This window comes from Mobula hypostoma, chromosome 12 (genome assembly GCF_963921235.1).
Source record: "Mobula hypostoma chromosome 12, sMobHyp1.1, whole genome shotgun sequence".
Lineage (NCBI taxonomy): Eukaryota > Metazoa > Chordata > Chondrichthyes > Myliobatiformes > Myliobatidae > Mobula > Mobula hypostoma.
The window spans coordinates 94,131,686-94,157,814 of record NC_086108.1 but is presented as its reverse complement, the minus strand read 5'-3'; the positions used below and the strand labels follow the sequence as shown (position 1 = coordinate 94,157,814).

At 43.9% G+C, this 26,129-nt stretch overlaps 1 protein-coding gene across 9 annotated transcripts in view; it reads right to left on the bottom strand.

Annotated features, from left to right (window-relative positions):
* Positions 1-26,129, bottom strand: part of bcar3 (BCAR3 adaptor protein, NSP family member) — a 215,145-nt gene that overhangs the window by 91,296 nt on the left and 97,720 nt on the right. For 8 of the 9 annotated variants that reach the window (XM_063064628.1, XM_063064629.1, XM_063064627.1 and 5 more), the window contains one exon: positions 7,894-8,218. In XM_063064628.1, coding sequence (XP_062920698.1) covers positions 7,894-8,218 — 325 coding nt within the window. Of the gene's footprint in view, positions 1-7,893; positions 8,219-15,217; positions 15,308-26,129 lie in introns of those variants that run through there. The other variant, XM_063064632.1, reaches the window with a different exon arrangement.

Here is a 26,129-nt window from a genome sequence, read left to right as displayed (position 1 = left end):
TTACTGTACATTCAGAATTAAGTGATGAAGACCCATCACTCTCTGTATAAAAAACCTGCCTCTGACATCCTCTTACACTCTCCTCCAATCACCTTGAAATTATGCTCTCTTGTATTAGCCATTTCTGTCCTGGGGAAAAAGGTGCTGGCTGTCCACTCTATCAATGCCTCTATGAAATTGCCTCTCATCCCCCTTTACTCCAACGAGAAAAGCTCTGGCTTGCTCAGTGACCTGTTCTCATAAGACAAACTCTCCAATCCAGGCTGCATACCGGTAATTCTCATCTGCACCAATGCCTTTGAACAGAAAATTAGTGGATATAGCCCAGTCCATCATGGGTAAAGCCCTCCCCACAATTGAGCACATTTACATGGAGCACCGTCACAGGAAAGCAGAATCCATCATCAGGGACGCTCACCACCCAGGCCATGCTGTCTTCTCACTGCTGCCATCAGGAAGGTGGTACAGGAGCCTCAGGGCTCACACCATCAGGTTCAGAAACCACCATCAGGCTCTTGGAAGCAGTGGGAATAGCTTCACTCGCTCCATCGCTGAACTGTTCCCGCAACCTATGACCTCACCTTCAAGGACTCTTCATCCCACGTTATCAATATTTATTGCTTATTTATTTGTTTGTTATTTGCACTGTTTATTGTGATTTGGACATCGGTTGTTGTCCGTCTGGTTGGGTGGGTCTTCCTCTGATTCTATTCTGGTTCTTGTGTTTGCTGTGATTGCCGGCAAGAAAATGAATCTCAAGGTTGTATAGGTTGACATATACTGTATGTACTTTGATAATAAATTATTTGGACTTTGAACTAAGCAAGCCGTTTGTATACTACTTAGTCAGGAGGTCCCGTCTGGGTTGTTGTGGGTGGGTGGGTGGGTTTGTGGGTTACAGATGAGATTAAGCGAGAATGAGATTGCGTTTATACTCATACAAGAGTAACAAACTTAAAGATTAGACAAGTCACTCTTCCTGAGCAAATATCATCTTTCAACTTCTGGATAATCACTTTCTCCATGAAACTGCAGGTAACAGGAAAGGTGCAAATCCAGAGGAATGGTGAAATCTGGATGAGGAGGAATTTCTTTAGCCTGAGAGTAGTGAATCTGTGGAATTCATTGCTACAGGCGGCTGTAGAGGCCAGGTCATTGGGTATATTTAAGGCAGAGGTTGTTGGACTCTTGTTTCGTTAGGGTGTGAAGGGACACGGGGAGAAGGCAGGAAATTGGGGCCGAGGGGGAAATGGATCAGCCATGATGAAACGGCGGAGCAGACTCGATGGGCCAAATGGCCTAATTCTGCTCCTACATCTTAAGGCCTCGTGATCTAAATCTGTTCTGAATATATTGGTTATTGCAGTTGTAACACGAGCCCACAAATTACTCTGAGGGATACCGTACTGTGCAAAAGTCTTAAGCACATATATATAGCTGAGGTGCCCGAGACTTTTGTAGAGTACTGTATGGAGCAGAGAGAGAGTTTGTAAATCTGATGGGAGCAAATGATGTTGGGAATGGCGAGGGTGGAGTGCCGCGGGAGGAGTGCCTTGGGCATGCGTGCAGACACACCCAGCTCTGAGACACTAGGTCATTTGATTCCAAATAATTGCTTTATTGATCATTAAGGAATGTCTCTCCAGTGCTTCCCCCTCCCTCCCCTCGCCCTGCCCGCTTCCCACTCTCAGACCACAATAAAGACCCATATCAGAATCAGGTTTATCATCACTCACGTGTGTCATGAAATTTGTTGTGGTAGTACAACAGTGCAATGCATAAAAGTATTATAGTACTCTGCAAAAGTCTTAGGCTCCCTAGTTATATATGTGTACATGCCTATGACTTTAGCACAGTACTGTGTGAGAGTAGGTGTCCTCACCCTGCAGGTCCCATTCATTCATCATCCATATGCTCTCTGGCCTGCAGCTTCTGCCTGCCCCTTTCCTACATCTGCAACCCTCGTCAAAGGAAAACCACATGGTCACAGGCCATGCACACTCCACATAGTCAGCACCAGAGGTCAAGAATGAACCCAGGGCTCTGGAGCCACGTGGCAACAGATCGACTTGCTGCTCACCGTACTGCCATCGGTGCAGAGCCACGGGGGAATGATGGAGGTAGATTCTGAAGGAGGGGGAAGACATAGGATTGACGGAATATCTCTACATGGACCAGACTGAGAATCAAAGGCCTCATTGCATGCTATGATAATTCTACGGCTGGAAGAGGTCACTGCTCGGTGACGGACCGTACATCTGGTCATCGGTCAGTGAATTCCTCACACTTGTTTTGCCAAGCTCTTGAGTGGTGCTGCGGCCACTGTGTGGATGGTGGACAGGAAGAGGGGGCCCCTGTTATTCTGGCCCATCTCCCAACGTGCAAAGGGGGCTCCCATTCACATCTCCACTGTCATCGGAAGAATCAACAGCAGCAGCTTAATTCTCAGTGGAAGTATCGAGGCCATTAGTGCGGCAGTGACCCTGGTTCAATTCCTGCCGCTGTCTATAAGGAGTTCATACATTCTCCCCTTGACCGCGTGGGTTTCCTCTGGGTGCTCCGGTTGCCAGATGTAGCAGTTAGGTTAATCTGGGCACGGCAGACTCACTGGGCCAGAAGGGCCTGTTACTATGCTGTATCTCTAAATGAATAAACTGTGTAAACATTGCCCCCAACCGTAACAAGTCCCTGCTACTGTAAAGCCAGCTTGGAATTAAATACCACCCCCACCCCGCATAACTTGTCCCCTCTCCCAATGAAGAGAAGATCTCTGCTTCTTGCCTCCTGGGTCAGTATAATGAATTAGCCACAGAGAGGCAGTAGGATCAAACCCACCGTGAGTCACCACACTCACCACAGTAGCACTATTGCAGCCTGTAAGCCGTGAAGCAGACAGCAATCATTTCAACTGCAGCCAAGTTTACTGTTAATCAGGTAACAGCTTGGTCTTGCTGCAAGTTCATGAAACAAAACAAAACACAAAGTGCAGCACTTGAGAACGAGACTTTGAAAAGCAGAGATCCCTGCTCCCCACACCCCTCCCCAGGCACTCTAATCTCCCTGTCACGGTGATGGGTTATCTGGTGAACTAAAATTCACTCCATTGCTCACAGTAGCATTCCTCATCCATGATAACATCTGCACCAATTGCTCATCAAGCTAAATATTTCATCTTGGCATCAAGAAATCTCCCTCACAACAGGACAGTTTCACACAACCTACTGAAAACATTGAAAAAGCAATAGCACCTCTATAGAGAACACAAGAGACTCTATTCTGCAGATGCTGGAAATCTTGAACAACACACACAAAATGCTGGAGGACCTCAGCAGGTCAGGCAGCGTCTATGGAGAGGAATAAACAGTCAACGCTTCAGGACAAGACCCTTCATTCGGACTGATGAAGAGCCTCAGCCCAAAACGTTGACTGTTTATTTTTCTCCATAGATGCTACCTGACCTGCAGAGCTCCTCCAGCATTTAGAGTGTGCACAATCTATTTAGAGTTCATTAAGTATAATTTGGTTAATTTAATTTTCACAGCACACATTACTGAAAGGAGTTTGTACATTCTCCCCATGGCCGTGTGGGCTTTCCAAAGACGTACTGGTTGGAAGGTTAATTGATCATTCTAGATTGTCCCGTGATTAGGGATAGATTAAATCAGGGCTCACTGTATCTCAATAAATAAATAAATCAGTGCTGTGTATCACATGAACATGGAGCAAATGTATTTCGCATTTACTTTGGCCTTTAAATGCTAACTCATATGTTCTGTATTAACCTCCGTCTATTGACTAGCTCAAGGACGTCCATGTTTGAGGTTGCCTAGTAACCTGTGCTCTTCGGCAAGCAGTTCAGCAGCACTAGGCCTTATTCCCACCTGAGCAATGTCTCCTCATTTCCCCTCCCCATATAACCTTCCGCCAGAGAGAATGGTAAAGAGCAGTTGCAACAGATCTCCTGAACCAGAATTGAGCGAGATACGGCTGAGCCAAGACTGATACCTTATCTTTAACTGGGCAAGTTAACCGGGAAGATCGAGGCACGGAAACGAAAGATGAGAGTGGCAGAGTGGATGGCCAGGGTGAAAAGGGACAGAGCGAGAATGGAAAGTTACAACGGAAGATTATGTGCTGTATCAACTACAGCCAATAAAATTAATTAGACTTACAACATCTAAGTTTGCTTCTGACTTCTTTTAAAAGTTCAAAGTAAATTTAGTATTAAAGTACAGTTATGTTACCATATGCAGCCCTGAGATTCATTTCCCTATGGGCCATTCGCAGTAAGTAACAATAGAATCAATGAAAAACTGCAAACAAATATAGACAAACAACCAATGTGCAAAAGACAACAAATTGTGCAAATATCAAAAAATAATAATAATAATAATAAATAAAAAGTAAAAAATATCGAGAACATGAGTTGTAAAGTCCTTGAGAGTGAGATTTTCCAAGTAGGTTGCTGAATAAGCAATGTTTTCAGCCTTACAGTCAAACCTGCAAGAACCTGCCACTGGTAAAGATAAGTGTGAACACTCGTAAACAAGCCATTCCATGTCAACATGTGTCAGGTGAAGCCGTGAATCACACACATTTCTTCCAGTCACAGCGTTCACAATGTGGCCTTCTCTACCGTGCAGATTGGATGATTACTTTGTAGATCTGCAGGAGTGACCCTCAGCCACTAGTTAATTCCCCCTTCTCATTCCCGTTCTGATCTCTCCGTCTGCGTTCTCCTGCCCTGTTACAACGCAGCCCAACACAAGCTTTAGGAAGAATATCTCATCTTCCATCTCGGCACTTTTGCAGACTTCCAGGTTCAATACTGAATTCAATGGCCTGTTTACTCTGTATTAAAACTGTCCATCTGCACTGGATACGTCACCCATGGGTGATATTGGCTGTTTTACTCCCTTCATTAGTATGGTCAGACATCTCCCGCAGCCCTGCATTTCACAACACTTGGTCCAGATTATCCCTAACTGCTGTCATTAACCAGATTATTTTATACTCATGGCAACCCTGGCCTTACCCTATCAGGCACGTTACCTTCTTCCTTTCTACCTCCACTGCTTTCACCCCCACACCAAGCACTCTTCCTCAATGTGAGACTAAACTTCTCTCTTTCCCAATTCTGATAAACTGTAATATTAATTATGTTTCTCTCTCCACACTTGCTAATAAGCATTTTCTAGATTTGATTCAAATTTCTAGTCTTTGCAGTTACTTTTAAATTTATTTCCACCTTAACCTAGGTTTATTCATTGATATATTACAGCATAGAATCTCTATGAAGAGGAATAAACAGACCTTTATCAGGACTAATAAAGGGTCTTGACTGTTTACTCCCCTCCATAGATGCTGCCTGACCTGCTGAGTTCCTCTTGCATTTTGTGTGTGTTGCTCAGGATTTCCAGCATCCGCAGAATCTTGTGTTTGCCCTTTAAATTTCTCTCCTCTCATCTAAATCTGTGTTAATTAGTTGAAGACTTACCTGCCCTGAGGCAAAAGAAATGATTACCTATCTTTCCTCTGCCCCTCATAATCACCCTCTGGTGACCCTCAGCCAGTGAGAATAAACCCAGCCAATCTGAACCCTCTTCATAACTGCTGCCCTCTATTCCAGGCAACTTTCAGGTGAATCTCTTCTGCACTCACGGTATAACTACCACATCGTTTCCGTAGTGTGGTAACCAGAACTTGTACACAATACTCCAAATACAAAGCAAATAAAACAGCCTATTACTGTGCATTCAGAATTAAATGATGAAGACCCATCACTCTCTGTATAAAAAACCTGCCTCTGACATCCCCTCTTACACTCTCCTCCAATCACCTTGAAATTATGCTCTCTTGTATTAGCCATTTCTGTCCTGGGGAAAAAGGTGCTGGCTGTCCACTCTATCAATGCCTCTATGAAATTGCCTCTCATCCCCCTTTACTCCAACGAGAAAAGCTCTGGCTTGCTCAGTGACCTGTTCTCATAAGACAAACTCTCCAATCCAGGCTGCATACCGGTAATTCTCATCTGCACCTTCCCTAAAGCTTCCACGTCCTTCCTATAATGAGGCGACCAGAACTGAACACAATAGCCCAAGTGTGGTGTAACCAGGTATTTACAGAGCTGCAACATTACCCTGTGGCTCTTGAACTCACCTTGGGGTAAACTAGGCTGAGTTATTGAGTCACCGGGGTCTGAGGGAAGATGTCACAGGAAGGTCCGAATCTACCTTCGAGTGACCGCATAGGCAGGTCACAGCACAGTTCATTGGATGGTGATCCTGTGTAATAATACTACAGGTCAAGACTAATGCCAATGCTTGGTGAGTGCTTACTAAAGGCCAGCACTAACACAAACTGTACAACGTACAACGCAACTTACTCAAGCAAGCACTCGAATGCAGGACCCAATACTGTTCACCCCAAGTCTTTTGAAACAATTCTCTTCAATGGCAGACTGGAAACCACACAGATGCCACAGCCAAGAAAGCTCACTAGTGCCTCTACTTCCTCAGGAGGCTAAAGAAATTTGGCATGTCCTAATCAACCGTCACCAATTTTTTCAGTCCTGACGAAGGGTCTCGGCCTGAAACGTCGACTGCACCTCTTCCTATAGATGCTGCCTGGCCTGCTGCGTTCACCAGCAACTTTGATGTGTGTTGCTCACCAATTTTTATTGCTGCACCATGGAAAGCATTCACTCTGGATGGATCATGGCTTGGCATTGCAATTGTTCTTCTCTTCAGCACATCTCGGCAACCAGCATCCACGCCATGGACTCTGATAGTATTTCTCACTGCCTGCATAATCAAAGACCCCACTCACCCTAGGCAATCTCTCCTTTCCACTTCCATTGGGCTGAAGATACAAAAGCCTCAAACTGTGTACCATCAGGCTCAAAGACAGCTTCTATCCCCCCAATCAGTAGATTATTCAATGGTTCCCTGATATGTTAAGATTGACTCTGGACTTCATTATGACCTTGCACCCTCTTCACTGCACTCTCTGTAGATGTTACACATCAGTCTCCATTCTGTTATTGTTTGCACTGCCTCAATGCACTCTGCAATGAATTGATCTGTATTAACAGCATGCAAGACAAGCTTTTCTCAGTATATCACTACACTTAACCAATTCCGATTCCAAAAGGAGGAGTTCAAGAGGTAACCTGGATGCAGTGCGAGCAATGGCTCAAACTGACCAATAAGCTGGCCTGGTTATTCCTGAAGGTAACAACCATGTTAATGAGTGGCATCGCCTTCCGTGTCCCACTGCTCTTCCTGAAAATACCTTCAGCATGTGCCCCAGGATGGTGGCCACAATTTGTTTAAGGAGTAGACCACAAGTTAGTAGCAGGATGAGGCCACCTGGCCCATTGATTCTGCTCCAGCAATCAACCATGCCTGATATTTTTCTCTCAATCCCATTTTCCTGCCTTTGCCCCGAAGCCCTTAACTCCCTTATCAGTCAAGAAAACCGCTATCTTGCTGAGTTTCTCCAGAATTTTGTGTGTTTTGCTCAAAATTTTCAGCATCCACAGAATCTCTGGTGTTTATAATCTGTTTAAATACTGTTCTGTGGCAATAAATTCCACAAATTCAACATCGTCTTAGGGTGAAAGCTGAAGAAATTCCTCCTCATCTTAGTCCGAAAGAGATACCCATCTATTCTGAGGCTGTGCCCACAGATCTTAGACTTCCTTGCTAATGAAGACATCTTCAATGTGCACCCCACCCCATCCAGACCTTTCAGTATTTAGTAGGTAAATGTATAATAGTGTACAATACTTCTAACTCGAACAAATTAAACATGACAAACAACATTATAGCCCGGCTGGGCTATTCCCCATCATCCTCAGTGCAATGACTTCGTAGTAATGTAATCAGTTACCCAGAAAGGCCTTCCTTGGCCTCTTGCGAGGGATGCTCTTCAATGACATCACATAACCAAGATGCTTTGTGCAACCGAGATGGCAAGCTTAGGGGCGAAGTTTCCACGGGTCCATTTGTGCCATAAGTTGGAAAAGATAGCTTCCTGCTATTCTTTCTCGGGAGCGTGCCATGGATGGAGACGCTCTGGAACAAACTGGAATGCCGGCTGGAGAGGGTGCCCTCGACATCTAGCGCCTCCATGGAGGATGTGAGGGAGTACTTGCGATCACCATGGGTCTTGCGAGGTAAACTCGCGAACTTCCCTGCTGCCATCATCTTCAGCTCTGCAGTTAGAAAGACAAACAGACACCATGAGCAATTCAGGCACCTGGTTAATCATTGCGCAAAAGCTGCTTTTAAGTCTTTATGATAATTCAAACCTATTAGTGATGGCTTACAGCGATAATCTACAAGTTTGTTCTGCATTCTTGGTACAAGGATGTCTGACACTTTGACACAAAGTCAAATAAGGCTCTAGGAAAGTCAGGTATAAATGTAATGAGTTTGTTGCAATCAGATCTATTAACCTTGGTCTTAAGGGTTTGACCAAAGTTGTGATTACACTTCAACTAATGCAGGTACTCTTCTGAGGATAAGAATGTCCTTAACCCTTCAATCCTTCATTCTCTACCATAAGACAGAAGACCACAAGACATAAGAGCAGAATTAGACCATTTGGCCCATCGAGACTGTTCTGCCATTCAATCACGGCTGATTTATTATCTTTCTCTCCGTAACCTTTGACACCCTTACTAATCAGGAACCTATCAACCTCCCCTTTAAATATACCCAACGACTTGACCTCCAGAGCCTTCTGTGACAATGAATTCCACAGATTCATCACCCTCTGGCTAAAGAAATTCCTCCTAATCTCTGTTCTAAAGGAATGCCCTTGTATTCTGAGGCTCTGCCCTCTGGTTTTAGACTCCCTGACTATAGGAAGCATCCTCTCCAGGTCCACTCTATCTAGAGCTTTCAATTTCTGATAGGTTTCAATGATATCCCTCCTTAATTATTCTAAATTCCAGTGAGTACATGCCCTGAGGCATCAAAGGCTCCTCATAAGTTAACCCTTTTGTTCCTGGGATCATTCTTGTTAACCTTTTCTGGACCCTCTCCAATGCTAACACCTCCTTTCTGAGATAAATGAGGGGTGGGTTAGTTTGGCCTCCAATGTCTCTCTCTATTGGCCCATATTAACATCTATCATGGATGGAATGTTACTGAGAGGACAATTCTAGTGGCTCTCCTGATCTTCAAGAATAGTCATAGTCATACTTTATTGATCCCGGGGGAAATTGGTTTTCGTTACAGTTACACCATAAATAAAAAATAGTAATAAAACCATAAATAGTTAAATAGTAATATGTAAATTATGCCAGGAAATAAGTCCAGAACCAGCCTGTTGGCTCAGGGTGTCTGACCCTGATTTCCCCTGTTCTCTGTTGTAAGTCCCCTTGGAGAAAAATCACTTGGCATTCAGACAAACCTATGCCATAGATTCATTATTTTAAGAGATAAAACACGGTAACAGGCCCTTCTAGTCCAATGAGCCAGTGCTGCCCAATTACACCCATGAGACGAAGTAACCAACTAACCCATATGTCTCCGGAACATGCGAGGAAGCGCGGCCACAGGGAAAAATGGACAGGAAGTGAAAATGTTAAAAATTTCAAATCCAAGCTCAAGCCAGCTTTAACAGGAATGGATGGGAGACCTTCTTTACATCATTTTTGTTTCTATTACCATCAGCCAGGTTTCCATTTTCTTGAGGCCCACCAACTAAAAGTATACGAGTGCATTTTACACTAGTGTCTGTGTCCAGTCAAAGCAGCATTGTTTCCTTCAGATAGAACTAGCTAACTCTGTAAACCACCAATGGCCTGCATCAACAACAATCCCTCCCTGATTCCCACATCTTCTCACCCCCAACAATCACCAACAACACCTTTGCTATGCATTAGCTTCTTGCCCACTCTTTATACCATCAACTCCACCAAAAATTCTAGGCCCCAGGTTTCCCCACAGAAAAGAAAGCCATCCCTGTTGATCAGACAAAGAAGAAAATAATATTGTTGTGGTGTTGATCTCCACAGGCTTGTAAAACCTGGGTTCCCAAAATATTAAGCTCAAGAGATCCTACAGATGCTGGAAATCCAGAGCAACTCACAAAATGCAGGAGGAACTCAGCAGGCCAGGCAGCATCTATTTATATGGGGAATAAAAAGTCAATGTCTCAAGCTGAGACAATTCATCAGGACCCTAAATATTATACCTTTCCAAGCCATTACACAAAAAACATTTCTTGGAAAACTTTGCTGACTGATTTGTTTTTATGTTGGTCTGAGTATTATACCAAGAGAGTTCCAAATAACAGAGCGAGTGATGTTGAGTGAATGTTAATGAGATTCTGGCGGCAGAATTTATTGACATTCCAAATGATCAATAGTGACCGCCTGGAGGCAGAGCGTGATGGACATGCCTAGTGACCAATGCTGGTTGTGCGGAGGTGGGAAAACATATTGGACATAGAGTCTAGATTAAGGGCAGGGAATCAAGATGGACGTGATAAATGACCAATGATGGGAAGCTATTTTCTACTCTGAATATCGGCCTCCTGTGGCTCCCAAGCAAGGCCCACAATAGATGGTGCAGCAAAGTGAGCAGCAAATTCCCCCAACTGGCAGGTCCAACAGCCTACTAAACAGGGCAGTATGCTATCCCTAGAGCAATCCCTCGCATTTGTCACAAGCTGGCCACCTGCCAATTTTCCCCCAGTCTACACCAGCCAACAATCTGTATATCCAGAGAGAGCACTTTGTCAGTGTGCAGTCTGTGCTGAGATTATTAGCAGGTGCAGCACCTCCAAACAAGAACCCAGGTTAATTGACCGTGAGGGAATTGAGCCAAAATTTGTGTTTGCATATCTGCATGTCACAAACGGAGTGATAGAACAGGCTGGATGATGGTTTGACACAGAGGGAGGAACCAATCACCCAGATTTCAATATTCTTCCCGTGTGGTAGGACAGACTGGAAAACCTGCGCTTGTTTTCCTTAGAGCAGGAGTCTGGTGCGTGGCACTATAGAGGAAAGGTTAGAAGAATCATAGAGGTCACCGAGGTGGCTCTTTAACCCACCTTGTCCATGCTGACCACTGAGTATCTCGGAGTGACCGTCACTATGAGCTTGTCCTGGTCTAGCCATGTACACAACACGGCCAAGAAAGCTCACCAATGTCTTTACTTCCTCAGAAGGCTAAAGAAACTGGGCAAGTGCCTGTCAGTCTTTAATGACTGATCAATACACCATACAGAACATCCTGTTTGGGTGTATCACAGCTTGGTATGGCAATTGATCTGCACATGACATCAAGAAACTGCAGATAGCAATGTACGAAGCTCAGCATGTCATGGAAACCATCCTCCCGTCCTTGAAGTCTGACTATACGTCAAGGCCTCAGTATAGCAAACAGCATAAGCAAAGATCCCATCCATCCTTGAAATCCTCTCTTCTCCCCTCAAAATCCTGAGAACACAGACTGCCAAACTCAAGGACAGCTTCTGCTGTTATAAGACTATTAAATATGACAAATGGACTCTTAACCTCACAATCTATCTCATTAAGATCTATGATCTTGCTTCTTATTGTTTACTTGCACTGCACTTTCCCTATAGCTGCTACACTTTATTCTGCAATGTTATTGTTTTACCTTGTTCTACCTTAATGCACTGTACAAACAGTATGCTAGTCAAGCTTTTCTCTGTATCTGCACAGGACATGACAATAATGTTAAACAGGGACACCAGTTGGGTTAGTTAGCTAGAGATTGTTCCCCAGAGTTTGGGTATCTGAAACTAGAGGGGCTACGTTTAGAGTAAGGGGAGGAAGGTTTAGAAGGAATCTGAGGAGAATGTTTTCAGCTATAACTTACTTACTGACCATTACTGGGGCAGCAGGTCGAGGGTAGCAGACACCAACAGAATCAACAAACTCATTCGTAAGGCCAGTGATGTTGTGGGGATGGAACCGGACTCTCTGACGGCGGTGTCTGAAAAGAGGATGCTGTCCAAGTTGCATGCCATCTTGGACAATGTCTCCCATTCATTACATAATGTACTGGTTGGGCACAGGAGTACATTCAGCCAGAGACTCACTCCACTGAGATGCAACACAGAGCGTCACAGGAAGTCATTCCTGCCTGTGGCCATCAAACTTTACAACTCCTCCCCTGGAAGGTCAGACACCCTGAGCCAATAGGCTGGTCCTGGACTTAATTCCATCTGGCATAATTTACATATTATTATTTAACTATTTATGGTTTTATATTGCTATAGTTATAGTCTATTCTTGGTTGGTGCAACTGTAACAAAACCCAATTTCCCTCGGGATCAATAAAGTACATCTATCTATCTATCTACGCTGCTGGCTTCTAGGGCAGCAATGAAGGTGCTCCATCTCTTGCATACAGCTATGGAAGGATTCTTCATTGCTGTTCCCGTAACCATTTTTTTGACCGGCCAAGGTTGTTAAGCCTGAGCTGAACCCCCGAACATCGAGGACCAGTGGAGCACTCTTAGTCTGGCCTCTAGCCTGTGACCTGTTTGGTAAGGGTGACTCTACCAAGAGCCAAAGCACAAGGCTCTGAATACAGCCAACATGGCTCTCTGGGTCATTGAGGCACGCAGGCCTCCAAACCCAATGACAAGGGTGTGGTCCTCTTGGAGGTGTCAGCTAAAGGAGGTTGGGAATTTAACATCTTGTCTGAATGGGTGGAGGAGGGTCCTCTCACATACTTCAGAAGTATGCAAGCACCTGCATTCCCAGACAAGGTTCTTGTAAATGTGATTAGTACAGATAGATGAATATCAAACTACCAGCTGAAGGAATTCAGTGAAGCGAGAAGCATCTGTGGGATACTGATACAGAGTTTCAACCTGAAACATCCGATCCATTTCCCTCCCCAGATACTGTTCAAACCTGGGACATTCTTCCAACAGACGTTTATTGCTCCAGATTCCAGCATCTACAATCTCTTGTGTCCTTAGTTTAGATGAGATGATTTTTAAATGGAGAGAAAATTGAAAACTCCAAGGTGCAAAGGAGTTGGGAGTCCACGTGCAGGATTCCCTGTAAGTTAACTTGCAGGTTGAGTTGGTGGCGAGGAAAGCAGGTGCAATGTTAGCATTCATTTTGAGAGGACTAGAATATAAAATAAAGGATGTAATATTGAGGCTTTATAAGGCACTGGTAAGGCCTCACTTGGCGTATAGTGAGCTGTTTTGGGCCCCTTATCTAAGAAAGTATGTGCTGAGATTGGAGAGGCACCAGGGGAGGTTCATGATTCCGGAAATGAAAGGGTTACCATTTGATGGCTCTGGGCCTGTACCCCCTGGAATTCAGAAGAATGAGGGGGGATCTCATTGAAACCTATCTAATGTTGAAAGGCCTCAACAGAGTGGATGTGGAAAGGATGTTTCCCGTGGTAGGGAGTCTAGGACCAGAGGGCACAGCCTCAAAATAGAGGGACATCCATTTAGTATGGGGATGAGGAGGAATTTCTTTAGCCAGAGAGTGGTGAATCTGTGGAATTCTTCGCCACGGTGGCTGTGAAGACCAAGTCATTGTGTATATTTCAGGCAGAGATTGATAGATTCTTAATTAGTTTGGGCATGAAGGCATACGGGGAGAAGATAGGAGACTGGGGCTGAGAGAGAGAGACAGATCAGCCATGATGAAATGGCACAGCAGACTCGATGGGCCAAATGGCCTAATTCTGTTCCTATATCTTAAGGTCTTGTGAGTAGTTGGTGGTCAGCTGACATAGTGGGCCAAGCCTGTTTCTACACAATATTGAGACTCTATGCAAACACAAGGAAATCTGCAGATGCTGAAAATTCAAGCAACGCACACACAAAATGCTGGTGGAACACAGCAGGCCAGGCAGCATCTATAGGAAGAGGTACAGTCGACGTTTCAGGCCGGGACCCTTCATCAGGACGAGATGCCGCCTGGCCTGCTGCGTTCCATTGAGACTCTGTGATTCCTTGGCCCCTCTGGGATATCAAATGCCAAACAAAATTATTTTACAGGCACCTTCATATTTCAGACTAAACCTGTTCTTAAAAAGCATTTACTGAATATACCTTGCATTTGTGTTATCAAACCACGTGCATCAATGCTTGTCGTCTTTTGCTGCTGTTTCCCATTTCTGGAGCAGATTTCTATTGTCACATTCCAACCATGGACCAAACAACCTAAAAGCAAACCCCAGATAAGCTTCATTGAATCAGGCTGACAAATTGCCACCATTTTATGAGCTCAGGACAAACTTCAGACTCTGGGGCACTTCAACCCACACAAAGAACCGTTACAAAAAAGCAATTCATTCTGTGTAGAACAATACGGGGGCGAACAATGTTTTCTGTTAGGTTTCAGACCAAACAGGAGGAAAATGTCTCCCAACCTCTGGCTTTCCCAAAATGTTTTTAAATCTAAAACCAACTCAGTCTACAAGGGTTTTCTCTTTGAGCCAATAATATTAAATAATAAGAAAGCAACTTAAAAGATCGACATGAAACTCTGCTACCTTAGGAAAGCATAGACTGTAAAGTTAAAGCAATATAAACTTTCAAAGAACATTTTTTACTTCAGATGTCTGATGATTAAGTACAACACTCCCCCGAGCTGAGTGTGTGAGAGAGACTCCCAGCCTTGCAGTTTAGACGCGGGTTGTATTGAAGCAATAAATACTACTTGCGCTATATAAAAAAAAATTAGCATTTCGCACTGACAGAAACTACACACGCTGTTTAAACTTTAGACCAACCATTTATCTGGCCAATGTTCACAGGGGTTCAGACACGGGATATTAAGATGCACCATGACCTTCACCAGAATAAAGGATATAGCTCACAATTATCACCCTTGGACGTCTCCCATCAAAGTCACTGACAGCCACTTTTTATCTTTCAGCAAACGTGAATGTCGGCAGCAGTGGCCCCCAGGGCAAGTCTTTATCATTCACTGAATTTTCTCAAGTAAACCAGCAAACAGCAGTAACAACCAGTTGCAGGAAAACACATACCTTAACAAGAAAATTCCACTCCAAGCAAAAAATTTCTGTATGTTAAAGAAGAAGCCTTTAAAAACAATCATTATTCATTCTCACAGCTGCTGTACAATGGGGGTTTAAGAATAATCAGATGGATGAAAGTACTGTAGGACACAAAGTTAACAGAAACTTTCAAGTTAGCTCAAACTTGACAAACAGCCTGTACTTACCTCCAATAAATGATGAGGACTTCTAAAAAACTAAAATGGAACGCCACACACTGAAGCCACTGTCTTTCACACAACTGGACTGTGTGCTTATAGTTGCCTCAGTTTGCAGCTCTTTGCCAGATTACACATCAAAGCACTGAAGAATTATTTATGAAGTTTTTCTTTTTTTAAAAAAAAGCCTGCTCCCCACCCCTTCAGATACTCTCTCTATCTCTCTCTCTCTACAGACCCAGTCCCAAATTGTTGCTCCTGCCGTCACTGCCAGTTTAGAAACTGTTCTGATACATAATCTGAGTCCTAGCCACACCCTGGTGTGGGCATTGAGGAATCCAGTCAGAGCTGCACATTTGACCAACAATCACTATAAAGCCATTAGCATGTCATTCAATTTACTCAAACAACACTGCACAGGTCCACCAGCAATCCTGGTCCTGCCTGTTTTAATAAAGCATTGAAGCTTTTCCCAGTGACACCTGCTGATAGAAGGCTCCACACATCTAATGGAATTTAGAAATTAAGTTTAATTGAATTAAAATAAATCAGAATCACAAAATCTTCAGGTATTAAAGACTCCTTGCTTTGCAATGTCTAGCATCGAAGTGGATTTCAACATTTCCTTCAATACGGTAAAAAGTGCTGGGTAACAAATCACCACAGGCACAAGGCAATGGGGGTCCAGGTTTTATTCCTAATGAGTTGTTTTTTCTTAATAATGCAATTCTACACTAAAACTATTATCAGCTGTTTTAATAAGCAAATATCCAACATGTCTGGTATTGATGAAGGGAATCAGAATCAAGTTTAATATCACTAGCAAATTTTGGAAAGAAATTTGTTGTTTTGCAGCAGGATTACTGTTCAGTACACAAAATATTTTATAAATTACAATTAAAATATATATATAAAAATAAATTAAATTAGTAGTTCAAAATGATCAAAAATAGTGAGGTTGTGCTCATGGAGGAACGGACAATGTCCTTTCATTGATACTGGAAAAAGTTAGAGAATCGGTGTTTTCCCTTTCTCTTCACCATTTACACCTCGGACTTCAACTACTGCACAGAGTCTTGCCATCTTCAGAAGTTTTCTGATGACTCTGCCATAGTTGGATGCATCAGCAAGGGAGATGAGGCTGAGTACAGGGCTACGGTTGGAAACTTTGTCACATGGTGTGAGCAGAATTATCTGCAGCTTAATGTGAAAAAGACTAAGGAGCTGGTGGTAGACCTGAGGAGAGCTAAGGTACCGGTGACCCCTGTTTCTATCCAGGGGGTCAGTGTGGACATGGTGGAGGATTACAGATACCTGGGGATATGAATTGACAATAAACTGGACTGGTCAAAGAACACTGAGGCTGTCTACAAGAAGGGTCAGAGCTGTCTCTATTTCCTGAGGAGACTGAGGTCCTTTAACATCTGTCGGACGGTGCTGAGGATGTTCTACGAGTCTGTGGTGGCCAGTGCTATCATGTTTGCTGTTGTGTGCTGGGGCAGCAGGCTGAGGGTGGCAGACACCAACAGAATCAACAAACTCATTCGTAAGGCCAGTGATGTTGTAGGGATGGAAATAGACTCTCTGACGGTGGTGTCTGAAAAGAGGATGCTGTCCAAGTTGCATGCCATCTTGGACAATGTCTCCCGTCCACTACATAATGTACTGGGTGGGCACAGGAGTACATTCAGCCAGAAACTCATTCCACCGAGATGCAGCACAGAGCGTCATAGGAAGTCATTCCTGCCTGTGGCCATCAAGCTTTACAACTCCTCCCTTGGAGGGTCAGACACCCTGAGCCAATAGGCTGGTCCTGGACTTATTTTCTGGCATAATTTACATATTATTATTTAATTATTTATGGTGTTATATGGCTATATTTATACTCTGTTCTTGGTTGGTGCAACTGTAACGAAACCAAATTTCCCTCGGGATCAATGAAGTATAACTATGACTATGACTATGACTATTGGGACCTCTGTTATGACTTTACTCTCCTCTATTCCTTGCACTTTTCATTTAGAAAGCTAACAAAATGTTAACATTTCTGACCCTTGCCTGGATTTTAACTAATTAGAAAATCAAAAAAGAACATTGTGCTGAGTTAGGCTGACAACAGGGTTATATCCTCCACAACCATTAGTTGCACAGTTTGAGGGCAACTGACCAACTTAGATTGCACCAACTGGTCTAAGTCACACTCTCCAGCCAAAACTCATGCTCCTGAAGGCTTAGTTGGTGACAGCACTGCCTTGTGTCAGGCAGATCAGGAAAGTCCTGGTTCACCGTCTGGTCTCTGCTAAATTTATTGATCGACACATTGCCACAAATGTGTAGAACCTTATAGTCTTCACACATCAAAATATAGCAATTTCTTACTAACAAAGTTCAAAGTAAATTTATTATTTAAGTACCTAATGTCACCATATACTATCCTGACATCCATTTTCTTGCAGACATTTAGAGAAAAACAAAGAAATACAAGAGAGTTTATGAAAAACTATACACAATGACTGACAAACATCCAATGTGCTAAATAGGACAGTCATTTCAATAATAAATAGAAAAGTAAATAGATAATACTGATAATATGAGTTGTAGAATCCTTGAAAGTGAGTCTGTAGGTTGTGGAATCAGTTCAGTGTTGGGGTGAGTGAAGTTATCCACTTTGGTTCAGAAGTCTGATGGTTGAAGGGTAATAATTTTTCCTGGACCTGGTGGTGTGGGACCTGAGGCTCCTGTACCTCCTGCCCGATGGTAGTAGCAAGAAGAGAGCATGACCTGGATGATGAAGTCCTTGATAATAGATGCTGCTTTCTTGTGGCAGTGCTCCAGTGGTGGGGAGGGCTTTTGCATGTGATGGACTTACAAAGATTTACATCCTCAAATAATCTTCTGAGTCCGTTTGGGTCATGAGCATAACTTCAATCATATTGTCATGCATTCTGCCTTCTGAATTTTAAATGGTTTACTAAAGGTTCAAATTAAACTCCAATAGCAAGCATATTGAACTGGATGTACTTTATGAACATATGCATCTGCCAGATCAGGGCCAAGGATCCAATCCTCACAATGACCGATAACCAGGGATATTGGCCAGTGGAGATCACTCAGCTATCTAGTTGGCCGGGACCCAGCAGAGACTAACGGTCAGCACGACAGCCAACCAGTCAGAACAAGGCAGACCAATATAAACGCGAGCACTTGGCAGAAACAACACTCATGATGTCACCATGATTGGTGTCAAAACGTTTGTGACCTAACCTCGAGGCTTGGCAAACAACCCTACAAACAAGCAGCTAACCCGAGCTACTGATCTTCTCTTTTGGTTCAAATTAAAGCCTGTTTCACTCACATTCTCTAAGTGCACAACCGTACCGTAGCATCTTTCTTTATCAATTTTCTTCGATCTGAAAGATTGACTTTATTTCTCTTTTCACAGATACTGCCTGACTTGGTATCATAGAGCCACATTTACACAATTCCTAAATTAATCCTTTTTTAAAAAATTCTCCCTGCATCGTAACTATACATGTTGTGTATGATGTTATGTACTGTGTTTTGCATCTTGGCCCTAGGGGAACACTGCTTCGTTTAGCTGTATACACGTGTATGGTTGAATGACAATTAAAGTTGAATTTGAACTTGAACGCCACGATAACATGGTACACTATTACAGTCAGACTAATTCTGGCGTGCTTGGTAAGAAACTTTGCACGTTCTTTCCACGCGCACCTTGGTTTTCTCGAGGTGCCCTGGTTTCCTCCCACAGGTCAGTAAGTTAATCGGTCATTGTAAATTGTCCTGTGATTAGGCCGGGTTGCTGGGCAGTGTGGCTTAGTGAGCCGGAAGGGCCCATTCTGTGCTGTAGCTCTAAATAAATAAATAAACAAACTCAATCTCATCCACTCCCCCCAGGTTCCACCCCTCACCTACCCATAAGGGGCACTTACATCGGTTGGTTAACCTATCAAGCTGACGTCTTTGGGTATGGCAACACTTGGAGGGAACTCTTGTGGACACTGGGAGAAATTGCAAACTCACAGCATTGAACCCGAGAGACACTGACTCTGCAAGTCTCCTCCTGTGACGTTTTCACCACTCCCTGTCGCTACTTCAGATCTCCAGCATTTCTAGCTTTCTGATGTTCAGACTTCGGAACAACTGGATAGAGGTGTACAAAATTGTCAGAAGCCTGGATCAAGTGGACAGCCAGAGACTTTTTCCCAGGGAGGAAGTGGCTAATGTGGGGGTGATGTAGGGTGATTGAAGGAGAGTATGGGGGAATGCCAGAAGTAAGTTTTTTTTTACACAGAGAGTGATGAGTGCATGGAACACCTTGCCCAGGATGGTGGTAGAGGGAAATACATTCGGGCCATTTAAGAAACTCTTTGGTAGGCAGGTGGATGGTGGAGAAAAGGAGGATTAAACAGGAGGGAATGGTTAGATTGCTCATAGAGCAGGTTATAGAATTGGCACAACATCATCAGCTGATGTGCTTGCACTGTGCTGTAGTGTTCTATGTTCTAACCACTTCTTTGCTCTTCACAGCATTAAAGTTTGATGTGTAGTTAATTCAGGAAGCCCACGTGTGAAAGACTTCCTCTGTGAAGCACTGGTTTGGTTGTTGCACTGTGTCCAGTACATTTCACTGACCAGTGGCAGCAGGATCCTGCGGGTCTTCCCCACTCTGCAGCGGCTGCACCAAGTTTCAAGGCATCCCTCAGCATGTTCACCTCCACTCTGGTCCATGCCAAAGGGCAGCACTTGATTGCGAACATCTTACACTCAAAGACCAGGCAGTTGCAGGCAGACCAGCCATTGAGTTTTCCAGCAACTATCTATGTCAGTATACCTCTAACATGTGACCACAGCCAATGACAACATTGACTCTGAAACTTCTACAAGATAGTCCAGGAAGCCACTCAAAGTTCAAAGTAAATGTATTATCAAAGTACATATATGTCACCGTTTAGAACCCTGATGTTCATTTTCTTGCGGGCATTCTCAATAAATCTATAGAATAGTAACCATAACAGAATCAACAAATGACAGCCCAACTTGGGTGCTCAATCAGAGTGCAGAAGACAACAAACTGCGCAAATACAAAATAAATAACAATAAACAAATAATAAATATCAAGAACGTAAGATAAGAGTCCCTGAAAGTGCCACTATATACAACTCTGAGATTCAGTTTCTTGTGGGCATACTCAACAAATCTATAGAATAGGAACCATAACAGAATCAATGAAAAACTGCGTCAACTGGGAGTTCAACCAGTGTGCAAAAGAAAACAAATTGCAAATACAGAAAGAAAGAAAGAAATGATAACTAAATAAGCAATAAATATCAAGACACGAGATGAAAGAGTCCTTGAAAGTGAATTCATATACTGTACATTTCAATGATGGGACGAGTGAAGCTGAGTGAAGTCATCACCCTTAGTGCAAGATCCTGATGGTTGAGGGGTAGTAACTGTTCCCGAACCTGGTGGTGTGAATCCTGAGGCTCCTGTACCATCTTCCTGATGACAGCAGCGGGAAGAGATTCTTATACAAAACAATGACAAGGTCAAGATGACCCACCACCGGATGTGTAGGGTTGTAATATAGGCAAACGCACAAGGATTAGTGCTCCTCGATGGAGTGTGGGAGGCGGGTTAGGAAGGAGTTTGTTTTGCTGTTGTTGCACCTGTCTTGCTACATGTTATTCTGCTGAACACCGTGGTGCATGTTACCTTGGTGCCAGAAGCGAAGCAACATTTGCGGGCTGCCCCCAGCACATCCTCAGATTGTGTTGATTGTTAATACAAACCATGCATCTCGCTGTATGTTTCAATGTACATGTGACTAATTAATCTAATTAAGACCACAGTGTTTACGTGCTACAAAAAATTACAGTAAACCTGCTATGTTGTAACAGGTATTGTTATTATCATCAGACATTTATATTTCCCAACCTCGGAATACTACAATTATCAGTCTATTAGACGCTCCCTGGTGAACCCCAAGTCACACCTAGGATTTTTGCCAGGATTTTTAATTCACACCCTGAAAGGAAACTGATGCAGAGTTTAGAACAACAATGCGTTGAAGCTGTAAGCATTGGGGAGGCACTTGACAATCAATTTTTTATTCCAATTTCGATCCATTTATTGATCACATGTATATCAAAACATACAGTGAAATCCATCTTTTGCATTAACAACCAGCACAACCTAGGGATGTACTGGGGACAGCCTGCAAGCGTTGCCACACATTCTACCGCCAACATAATACGTCCTGCGTGTTCAACACAACAACAGCAACAAACCAAAACAACAACAAAACAGCTCCATTCCTCCCTCCTACTCACCCACACACATACCCAGACAGTTCACCAGTTCCAGGACAGGTCAGCACCAGTCTCCAGTAAATTCACAGACTTACAGAATCAAGTTTATTATCACCGGCCTGTGATGTGAAATTTGTTAACTTAGCAGCAGCAGTTCAATGCAATACATAATCTAGAAGTAAAATAATAATAATAAATAAATAAATAAATAAATTTTATTCTGTATACTTTATACAGTATACATATATTGAATAGATTAAAAATTGTGCAAAATACAGAAATACTATATATTTAAAAAAGTGAGGTAGTGTCCAAGGGTTCAATGTCCATTTAGGAATCGGATGGCGGAGGGGAAGAAGCTGTTCCTGAATCGCTGAGTGTGTGCCTTCAGGCTTCTGTTACCTCCTGCCTGAGACTACCAGTGAGAAAAGGGCATGCCCTGGATGCTGGAGGTCCTTAATAATGGCCGCTGGCTTTCTGAGACACCGCTCCCTAAAGATGTCCTGGGTACTTTGTAGGCTAGTGCCCAAGATGGAGCTGACTAATTTTACAGCCCTCTGCAGCTTCTTTCGGTCCTGTGCAGTAGCCCCTCCATACCAGACAGTGATGCAGCCTGTCAGAATGCTCTCCACAGTACAACTATAGAAGTTTTTGTGTGTATTTGTTGACATGCCAAATCTCTTCAAATGCCTAATGAAGTATAGTTGCTGTCTTGCTTTCTTTATAACTATATCAATATATTGGGATCAGGTTAGATCCAGGAACTTGAAGCTGCTCACTCTCTCCACTTCTGATCCTTCTATGAGGATTGGTATGTGTTCCTTCATCTTACCCTTCCTGAAGTCCACAATCAGCTCCTTTGTCTGACTGACGTTGAGTGCCAGGTTGTTGCCGTGACACCACTCCACTAGTTGGCATATCTCACTCCTGTACACCCTCTTGTCACCACCTGAGATTTCACTAACAATGGTTGTATCGTCAGCAGATTTATAGATGGTATTTGAGCTATGCCTAGCCACACAGTCATGGGTATAAAGAGTAGAGCAGTGGGCTGAGCTCACACCCCTGAGGTGCACCAGTGTTAGTTGTCAGCGAGGAGATGTTATCACCAATCCACACAAATTGTGGTCTTCCAGTTAGGAAGTCGAGGATCCAATTGCAGAGGGAGGTACAGAGGCCCAGGTTCTGCAACTTCTCAATCAGGATTGTGGGAATGATGGTATTAAATACTGAGCTATAGTTGATGAACAGCATCCTGACATAGGTGTTTGTGTTGTCTAGGTGGTCTAAAGCCTCATGGAGAGCCATTGAGATTGTGTCTGCCGTTGACCTATTGTGGCAATAGGCAAATTGCAATGGGTCCAGGTCCTTGCTGAGGCAGGAGTTTAGTCTAGTCATAAACAACCTCTCAAAGCATTTCATTACTGTGGATGTGAGTGCTACCGGGCGATAGTCATTAAGGCAGCCCACATTATTCTTCTTTGGCACTGGTGTAATTGTTGCCTTTTTGAAGCAAGTGGGAACTTCTGCCCGTAGCAGTGAGAGGTTGAAAATGTCCTTGAGTACTCCTGCTAGTTGGTTGGCACAGGTTTTCAGAGCCTTACCAGGTACTCTATTGGGACCTTCTGCCTTGTGAGGGTTCACTCTCTTTAAAGACAGTCTAAGATTAGCCTCTGAGACAGAGATCACAGGTCACTGGGTACAGCAGGGATCTTCCCAGCTATAGTTGTGTTCTCCCTTTCAAAGTGGGCATATAAAGCATTGAGTTCATCTGGTAGTGAAGCATCGCTGCCATTCATGCTATTGGGTTTTGCTTTATAGGAAGTAATGTCTTGCAAGCCCTGCCAGAGTTGTCGTGCATCCAATATCGCCTCCAACCTCGTTCGATAATTTTGCCCTTGAAATAGCCTTCCGCAAATCATACCTTGTTTTCTAGTACAGATCTGGATCACCAGACTTGAATGCCACAGATCTGGCCTTCAGCAGACAACGTACCTCCTGGTTCATCCACGGTTTTTGGTTTGGGAATGTTCAGTAGGTCTTTGTAGGCACACACTCATCCACACAGATTTTAATGATGTCGGTAACAACTGCCGCATACTCATCCAGATTTGAAGATGAATCCCTGAATACAGTCCAGTCCACCGATTCAAAGCGGTCCTGTAGTCGCTCCTGTGCTTCCCTTGTCCATACCTTCTTGGTCCTCACTACTGGTGCTACAGTCTTCAGTCTCTGCCTATACTCAGGGAGTAGAAGTACAGCCAGGTGATCAGACTGCCTGAAGTGAGGGCGTGGAATAGCACGGTAGGCATTCTTGATGGTGGTGTAGCAATGGTCAAGTGTGTTGTTTCCTCTGGTATTGCAAGTGATCTGTTGATGGTAGCGATTTTTTCAAATTGGCCTGGCCAGGTTAAAATCTCCCAAAACGATGGTGAAGGCGTTAGGATGCGCTGTTTCGTGCATGTTGATCCCATTGCTCAGATCATCTAAAGCCTGATTGGTATTGGCCTGAGGTGGAATGGATACTGCGACCAAAATGACACTGGACTTTTGACTTTAACAGTGGACTTATAGACCTAGGGCTTTGTCTATTGATACTCCACCTCCAGACCTGCATGTGACTGACTTCCGATGTCTTTGGAATCGACCCCAGGACCCGCTGGTAACAACGAATGAGGACACGGAACACCAGGCCTCGAACTCCGTACTCGCTAATGACAGGATCCTGAACGTTAGGCCTCGAACTCCGGTCTCGCCAGCTTGCCAGCCTAGGAGTCACTGACCTCATACCTGGATGCAACACTGATCCTGGAACTTGCCAACTTCTTGCTGATTTGGGGGGGTGGGGGTTCGACCAGTCCTTGTCCTCACTGGCCTGTTCCCTCCCCTCCCCTGACAACTTCAACACACATCCATGTCGCTGGCCCTCGGACGCAAAGTGTGGAGTAGAAGTCTAGGCTCTGGCTTGACCTCTAACTCCCCCACATCCCTGTCTCTAAACCTTAACCTGTTCCTGGTAACAGGGAGAATGTACAAACTCCTTACAGACAGTGGAGGAATATTCAACCCCAGTCAGTGATTGATGGCACTGTAAAGTGATTCGCTAATTGATATGCCATCATGCCACTCCCTTGTGTGATAAAATGGACTCTTGACCTCACAATTTACCTCGTTATTATCTTATTGTTTATCTGCACTTCACTGTCTCTGTAGCTGTTACACTGCAGACATCCCACTTCTCCCGGAAGTTCCAGGAGTCTCCCGCATATTAATAGTAGCTCCCTGATGCCCACAAATTATATACAATATCACGGAAATCAATTTTTTGAGAGCAAGCGAGCAAGAGAAAGCAAGCGAGAGCGCGTGAGCGACCACGAGAGAGAGAGCGTGCCATGGGAGAGTGTTCCAAAAAAAAATATAAAACGTACGTCACCCCAGATTACCCTAAAGTGTACCCCTGCCTAATAGGGGTCAAAAATAATGACAGTGTTGCTCGCTGCACTGTTTGCAACAGTGACTTTTCTATTGCCCATGGTGGGTTAAGACTGTAAAAGACACGTTGAGGTGAGTTTAACAGGTGCCATTCGTTCATTAGCATAGCTAACGTTATTTAAACTAGCTGGCTGGCTGCTAAGGAGCTACTCTATTGCAGACATCCCACTTCTCCGGAAGTTCCGGGAGTCTCCCGTAAATTGATGGTGCTACCTCCCTGAAATGAGTTTTTGCAGGGTGGGATGTCTGACACTGCATTCTATATTCAGTTATTATTTTACCTTACACCAGGTGACACGGTAGTGTAGTGGTTAGCACAATGCTTTACAGCGCCCGTGATCACCAACAGGAGCTCAATTCCTGCCACTGTCTGGACGGAGTTTGTACGTTCTCCCTGTGACGACTTAGGTTTCCTCCAGGTTCTCTGATTTCCTCCCACATTCCAAAGACATATGTGAGACGGTTAAAGAGCTGTGTGGGCACGCCGTGCTGCCGCTAGAGGTGTGGAGACAGCCCCCAGGACAAAGTCCTTGTAATACATAATCCTTGGACTCATTGACGCTAACACCTTCCACTGTATATTGTGATGTACAAATGACAAATAGAGCTAATCTTTAATCTCTTTATCTTCTACCTTGATGCACTGTGTAATGATTTGATCTGTAAGAACAATATGCAAGACAAGCTTTTCACTGTACATGTGACAATGATAAACCAATTCCAAGTAACTTGGATTGCTGTGCAAAATATGATTCATCTCCAAGCTATTCGCTGCTGTGCGATCACAGTCATAGGGCACAGAAGGAGACCCTCTGGCCCATCATGCCTGTGCTGACCAACAGGTATCTATCTATACCAATTCCATATATACGAGCATCTGGTCCATACATAGCCTTCTATGCCTGGGTGATTAAAGTGCTTGTCTAAACATCTTTTAAATACTGTGAGAGTACCTTCCTCCACGACTGAATCCAGTCATGCCCTTCGGATTCCAAACGTCACAGAGCTATGTATTGCAGATACGGACCCTTTAGCCCAATTAGTCTGCACAGGGTGGTGGGGTGGAGATACGTCTCTACCGAAGGAGGAGCAAG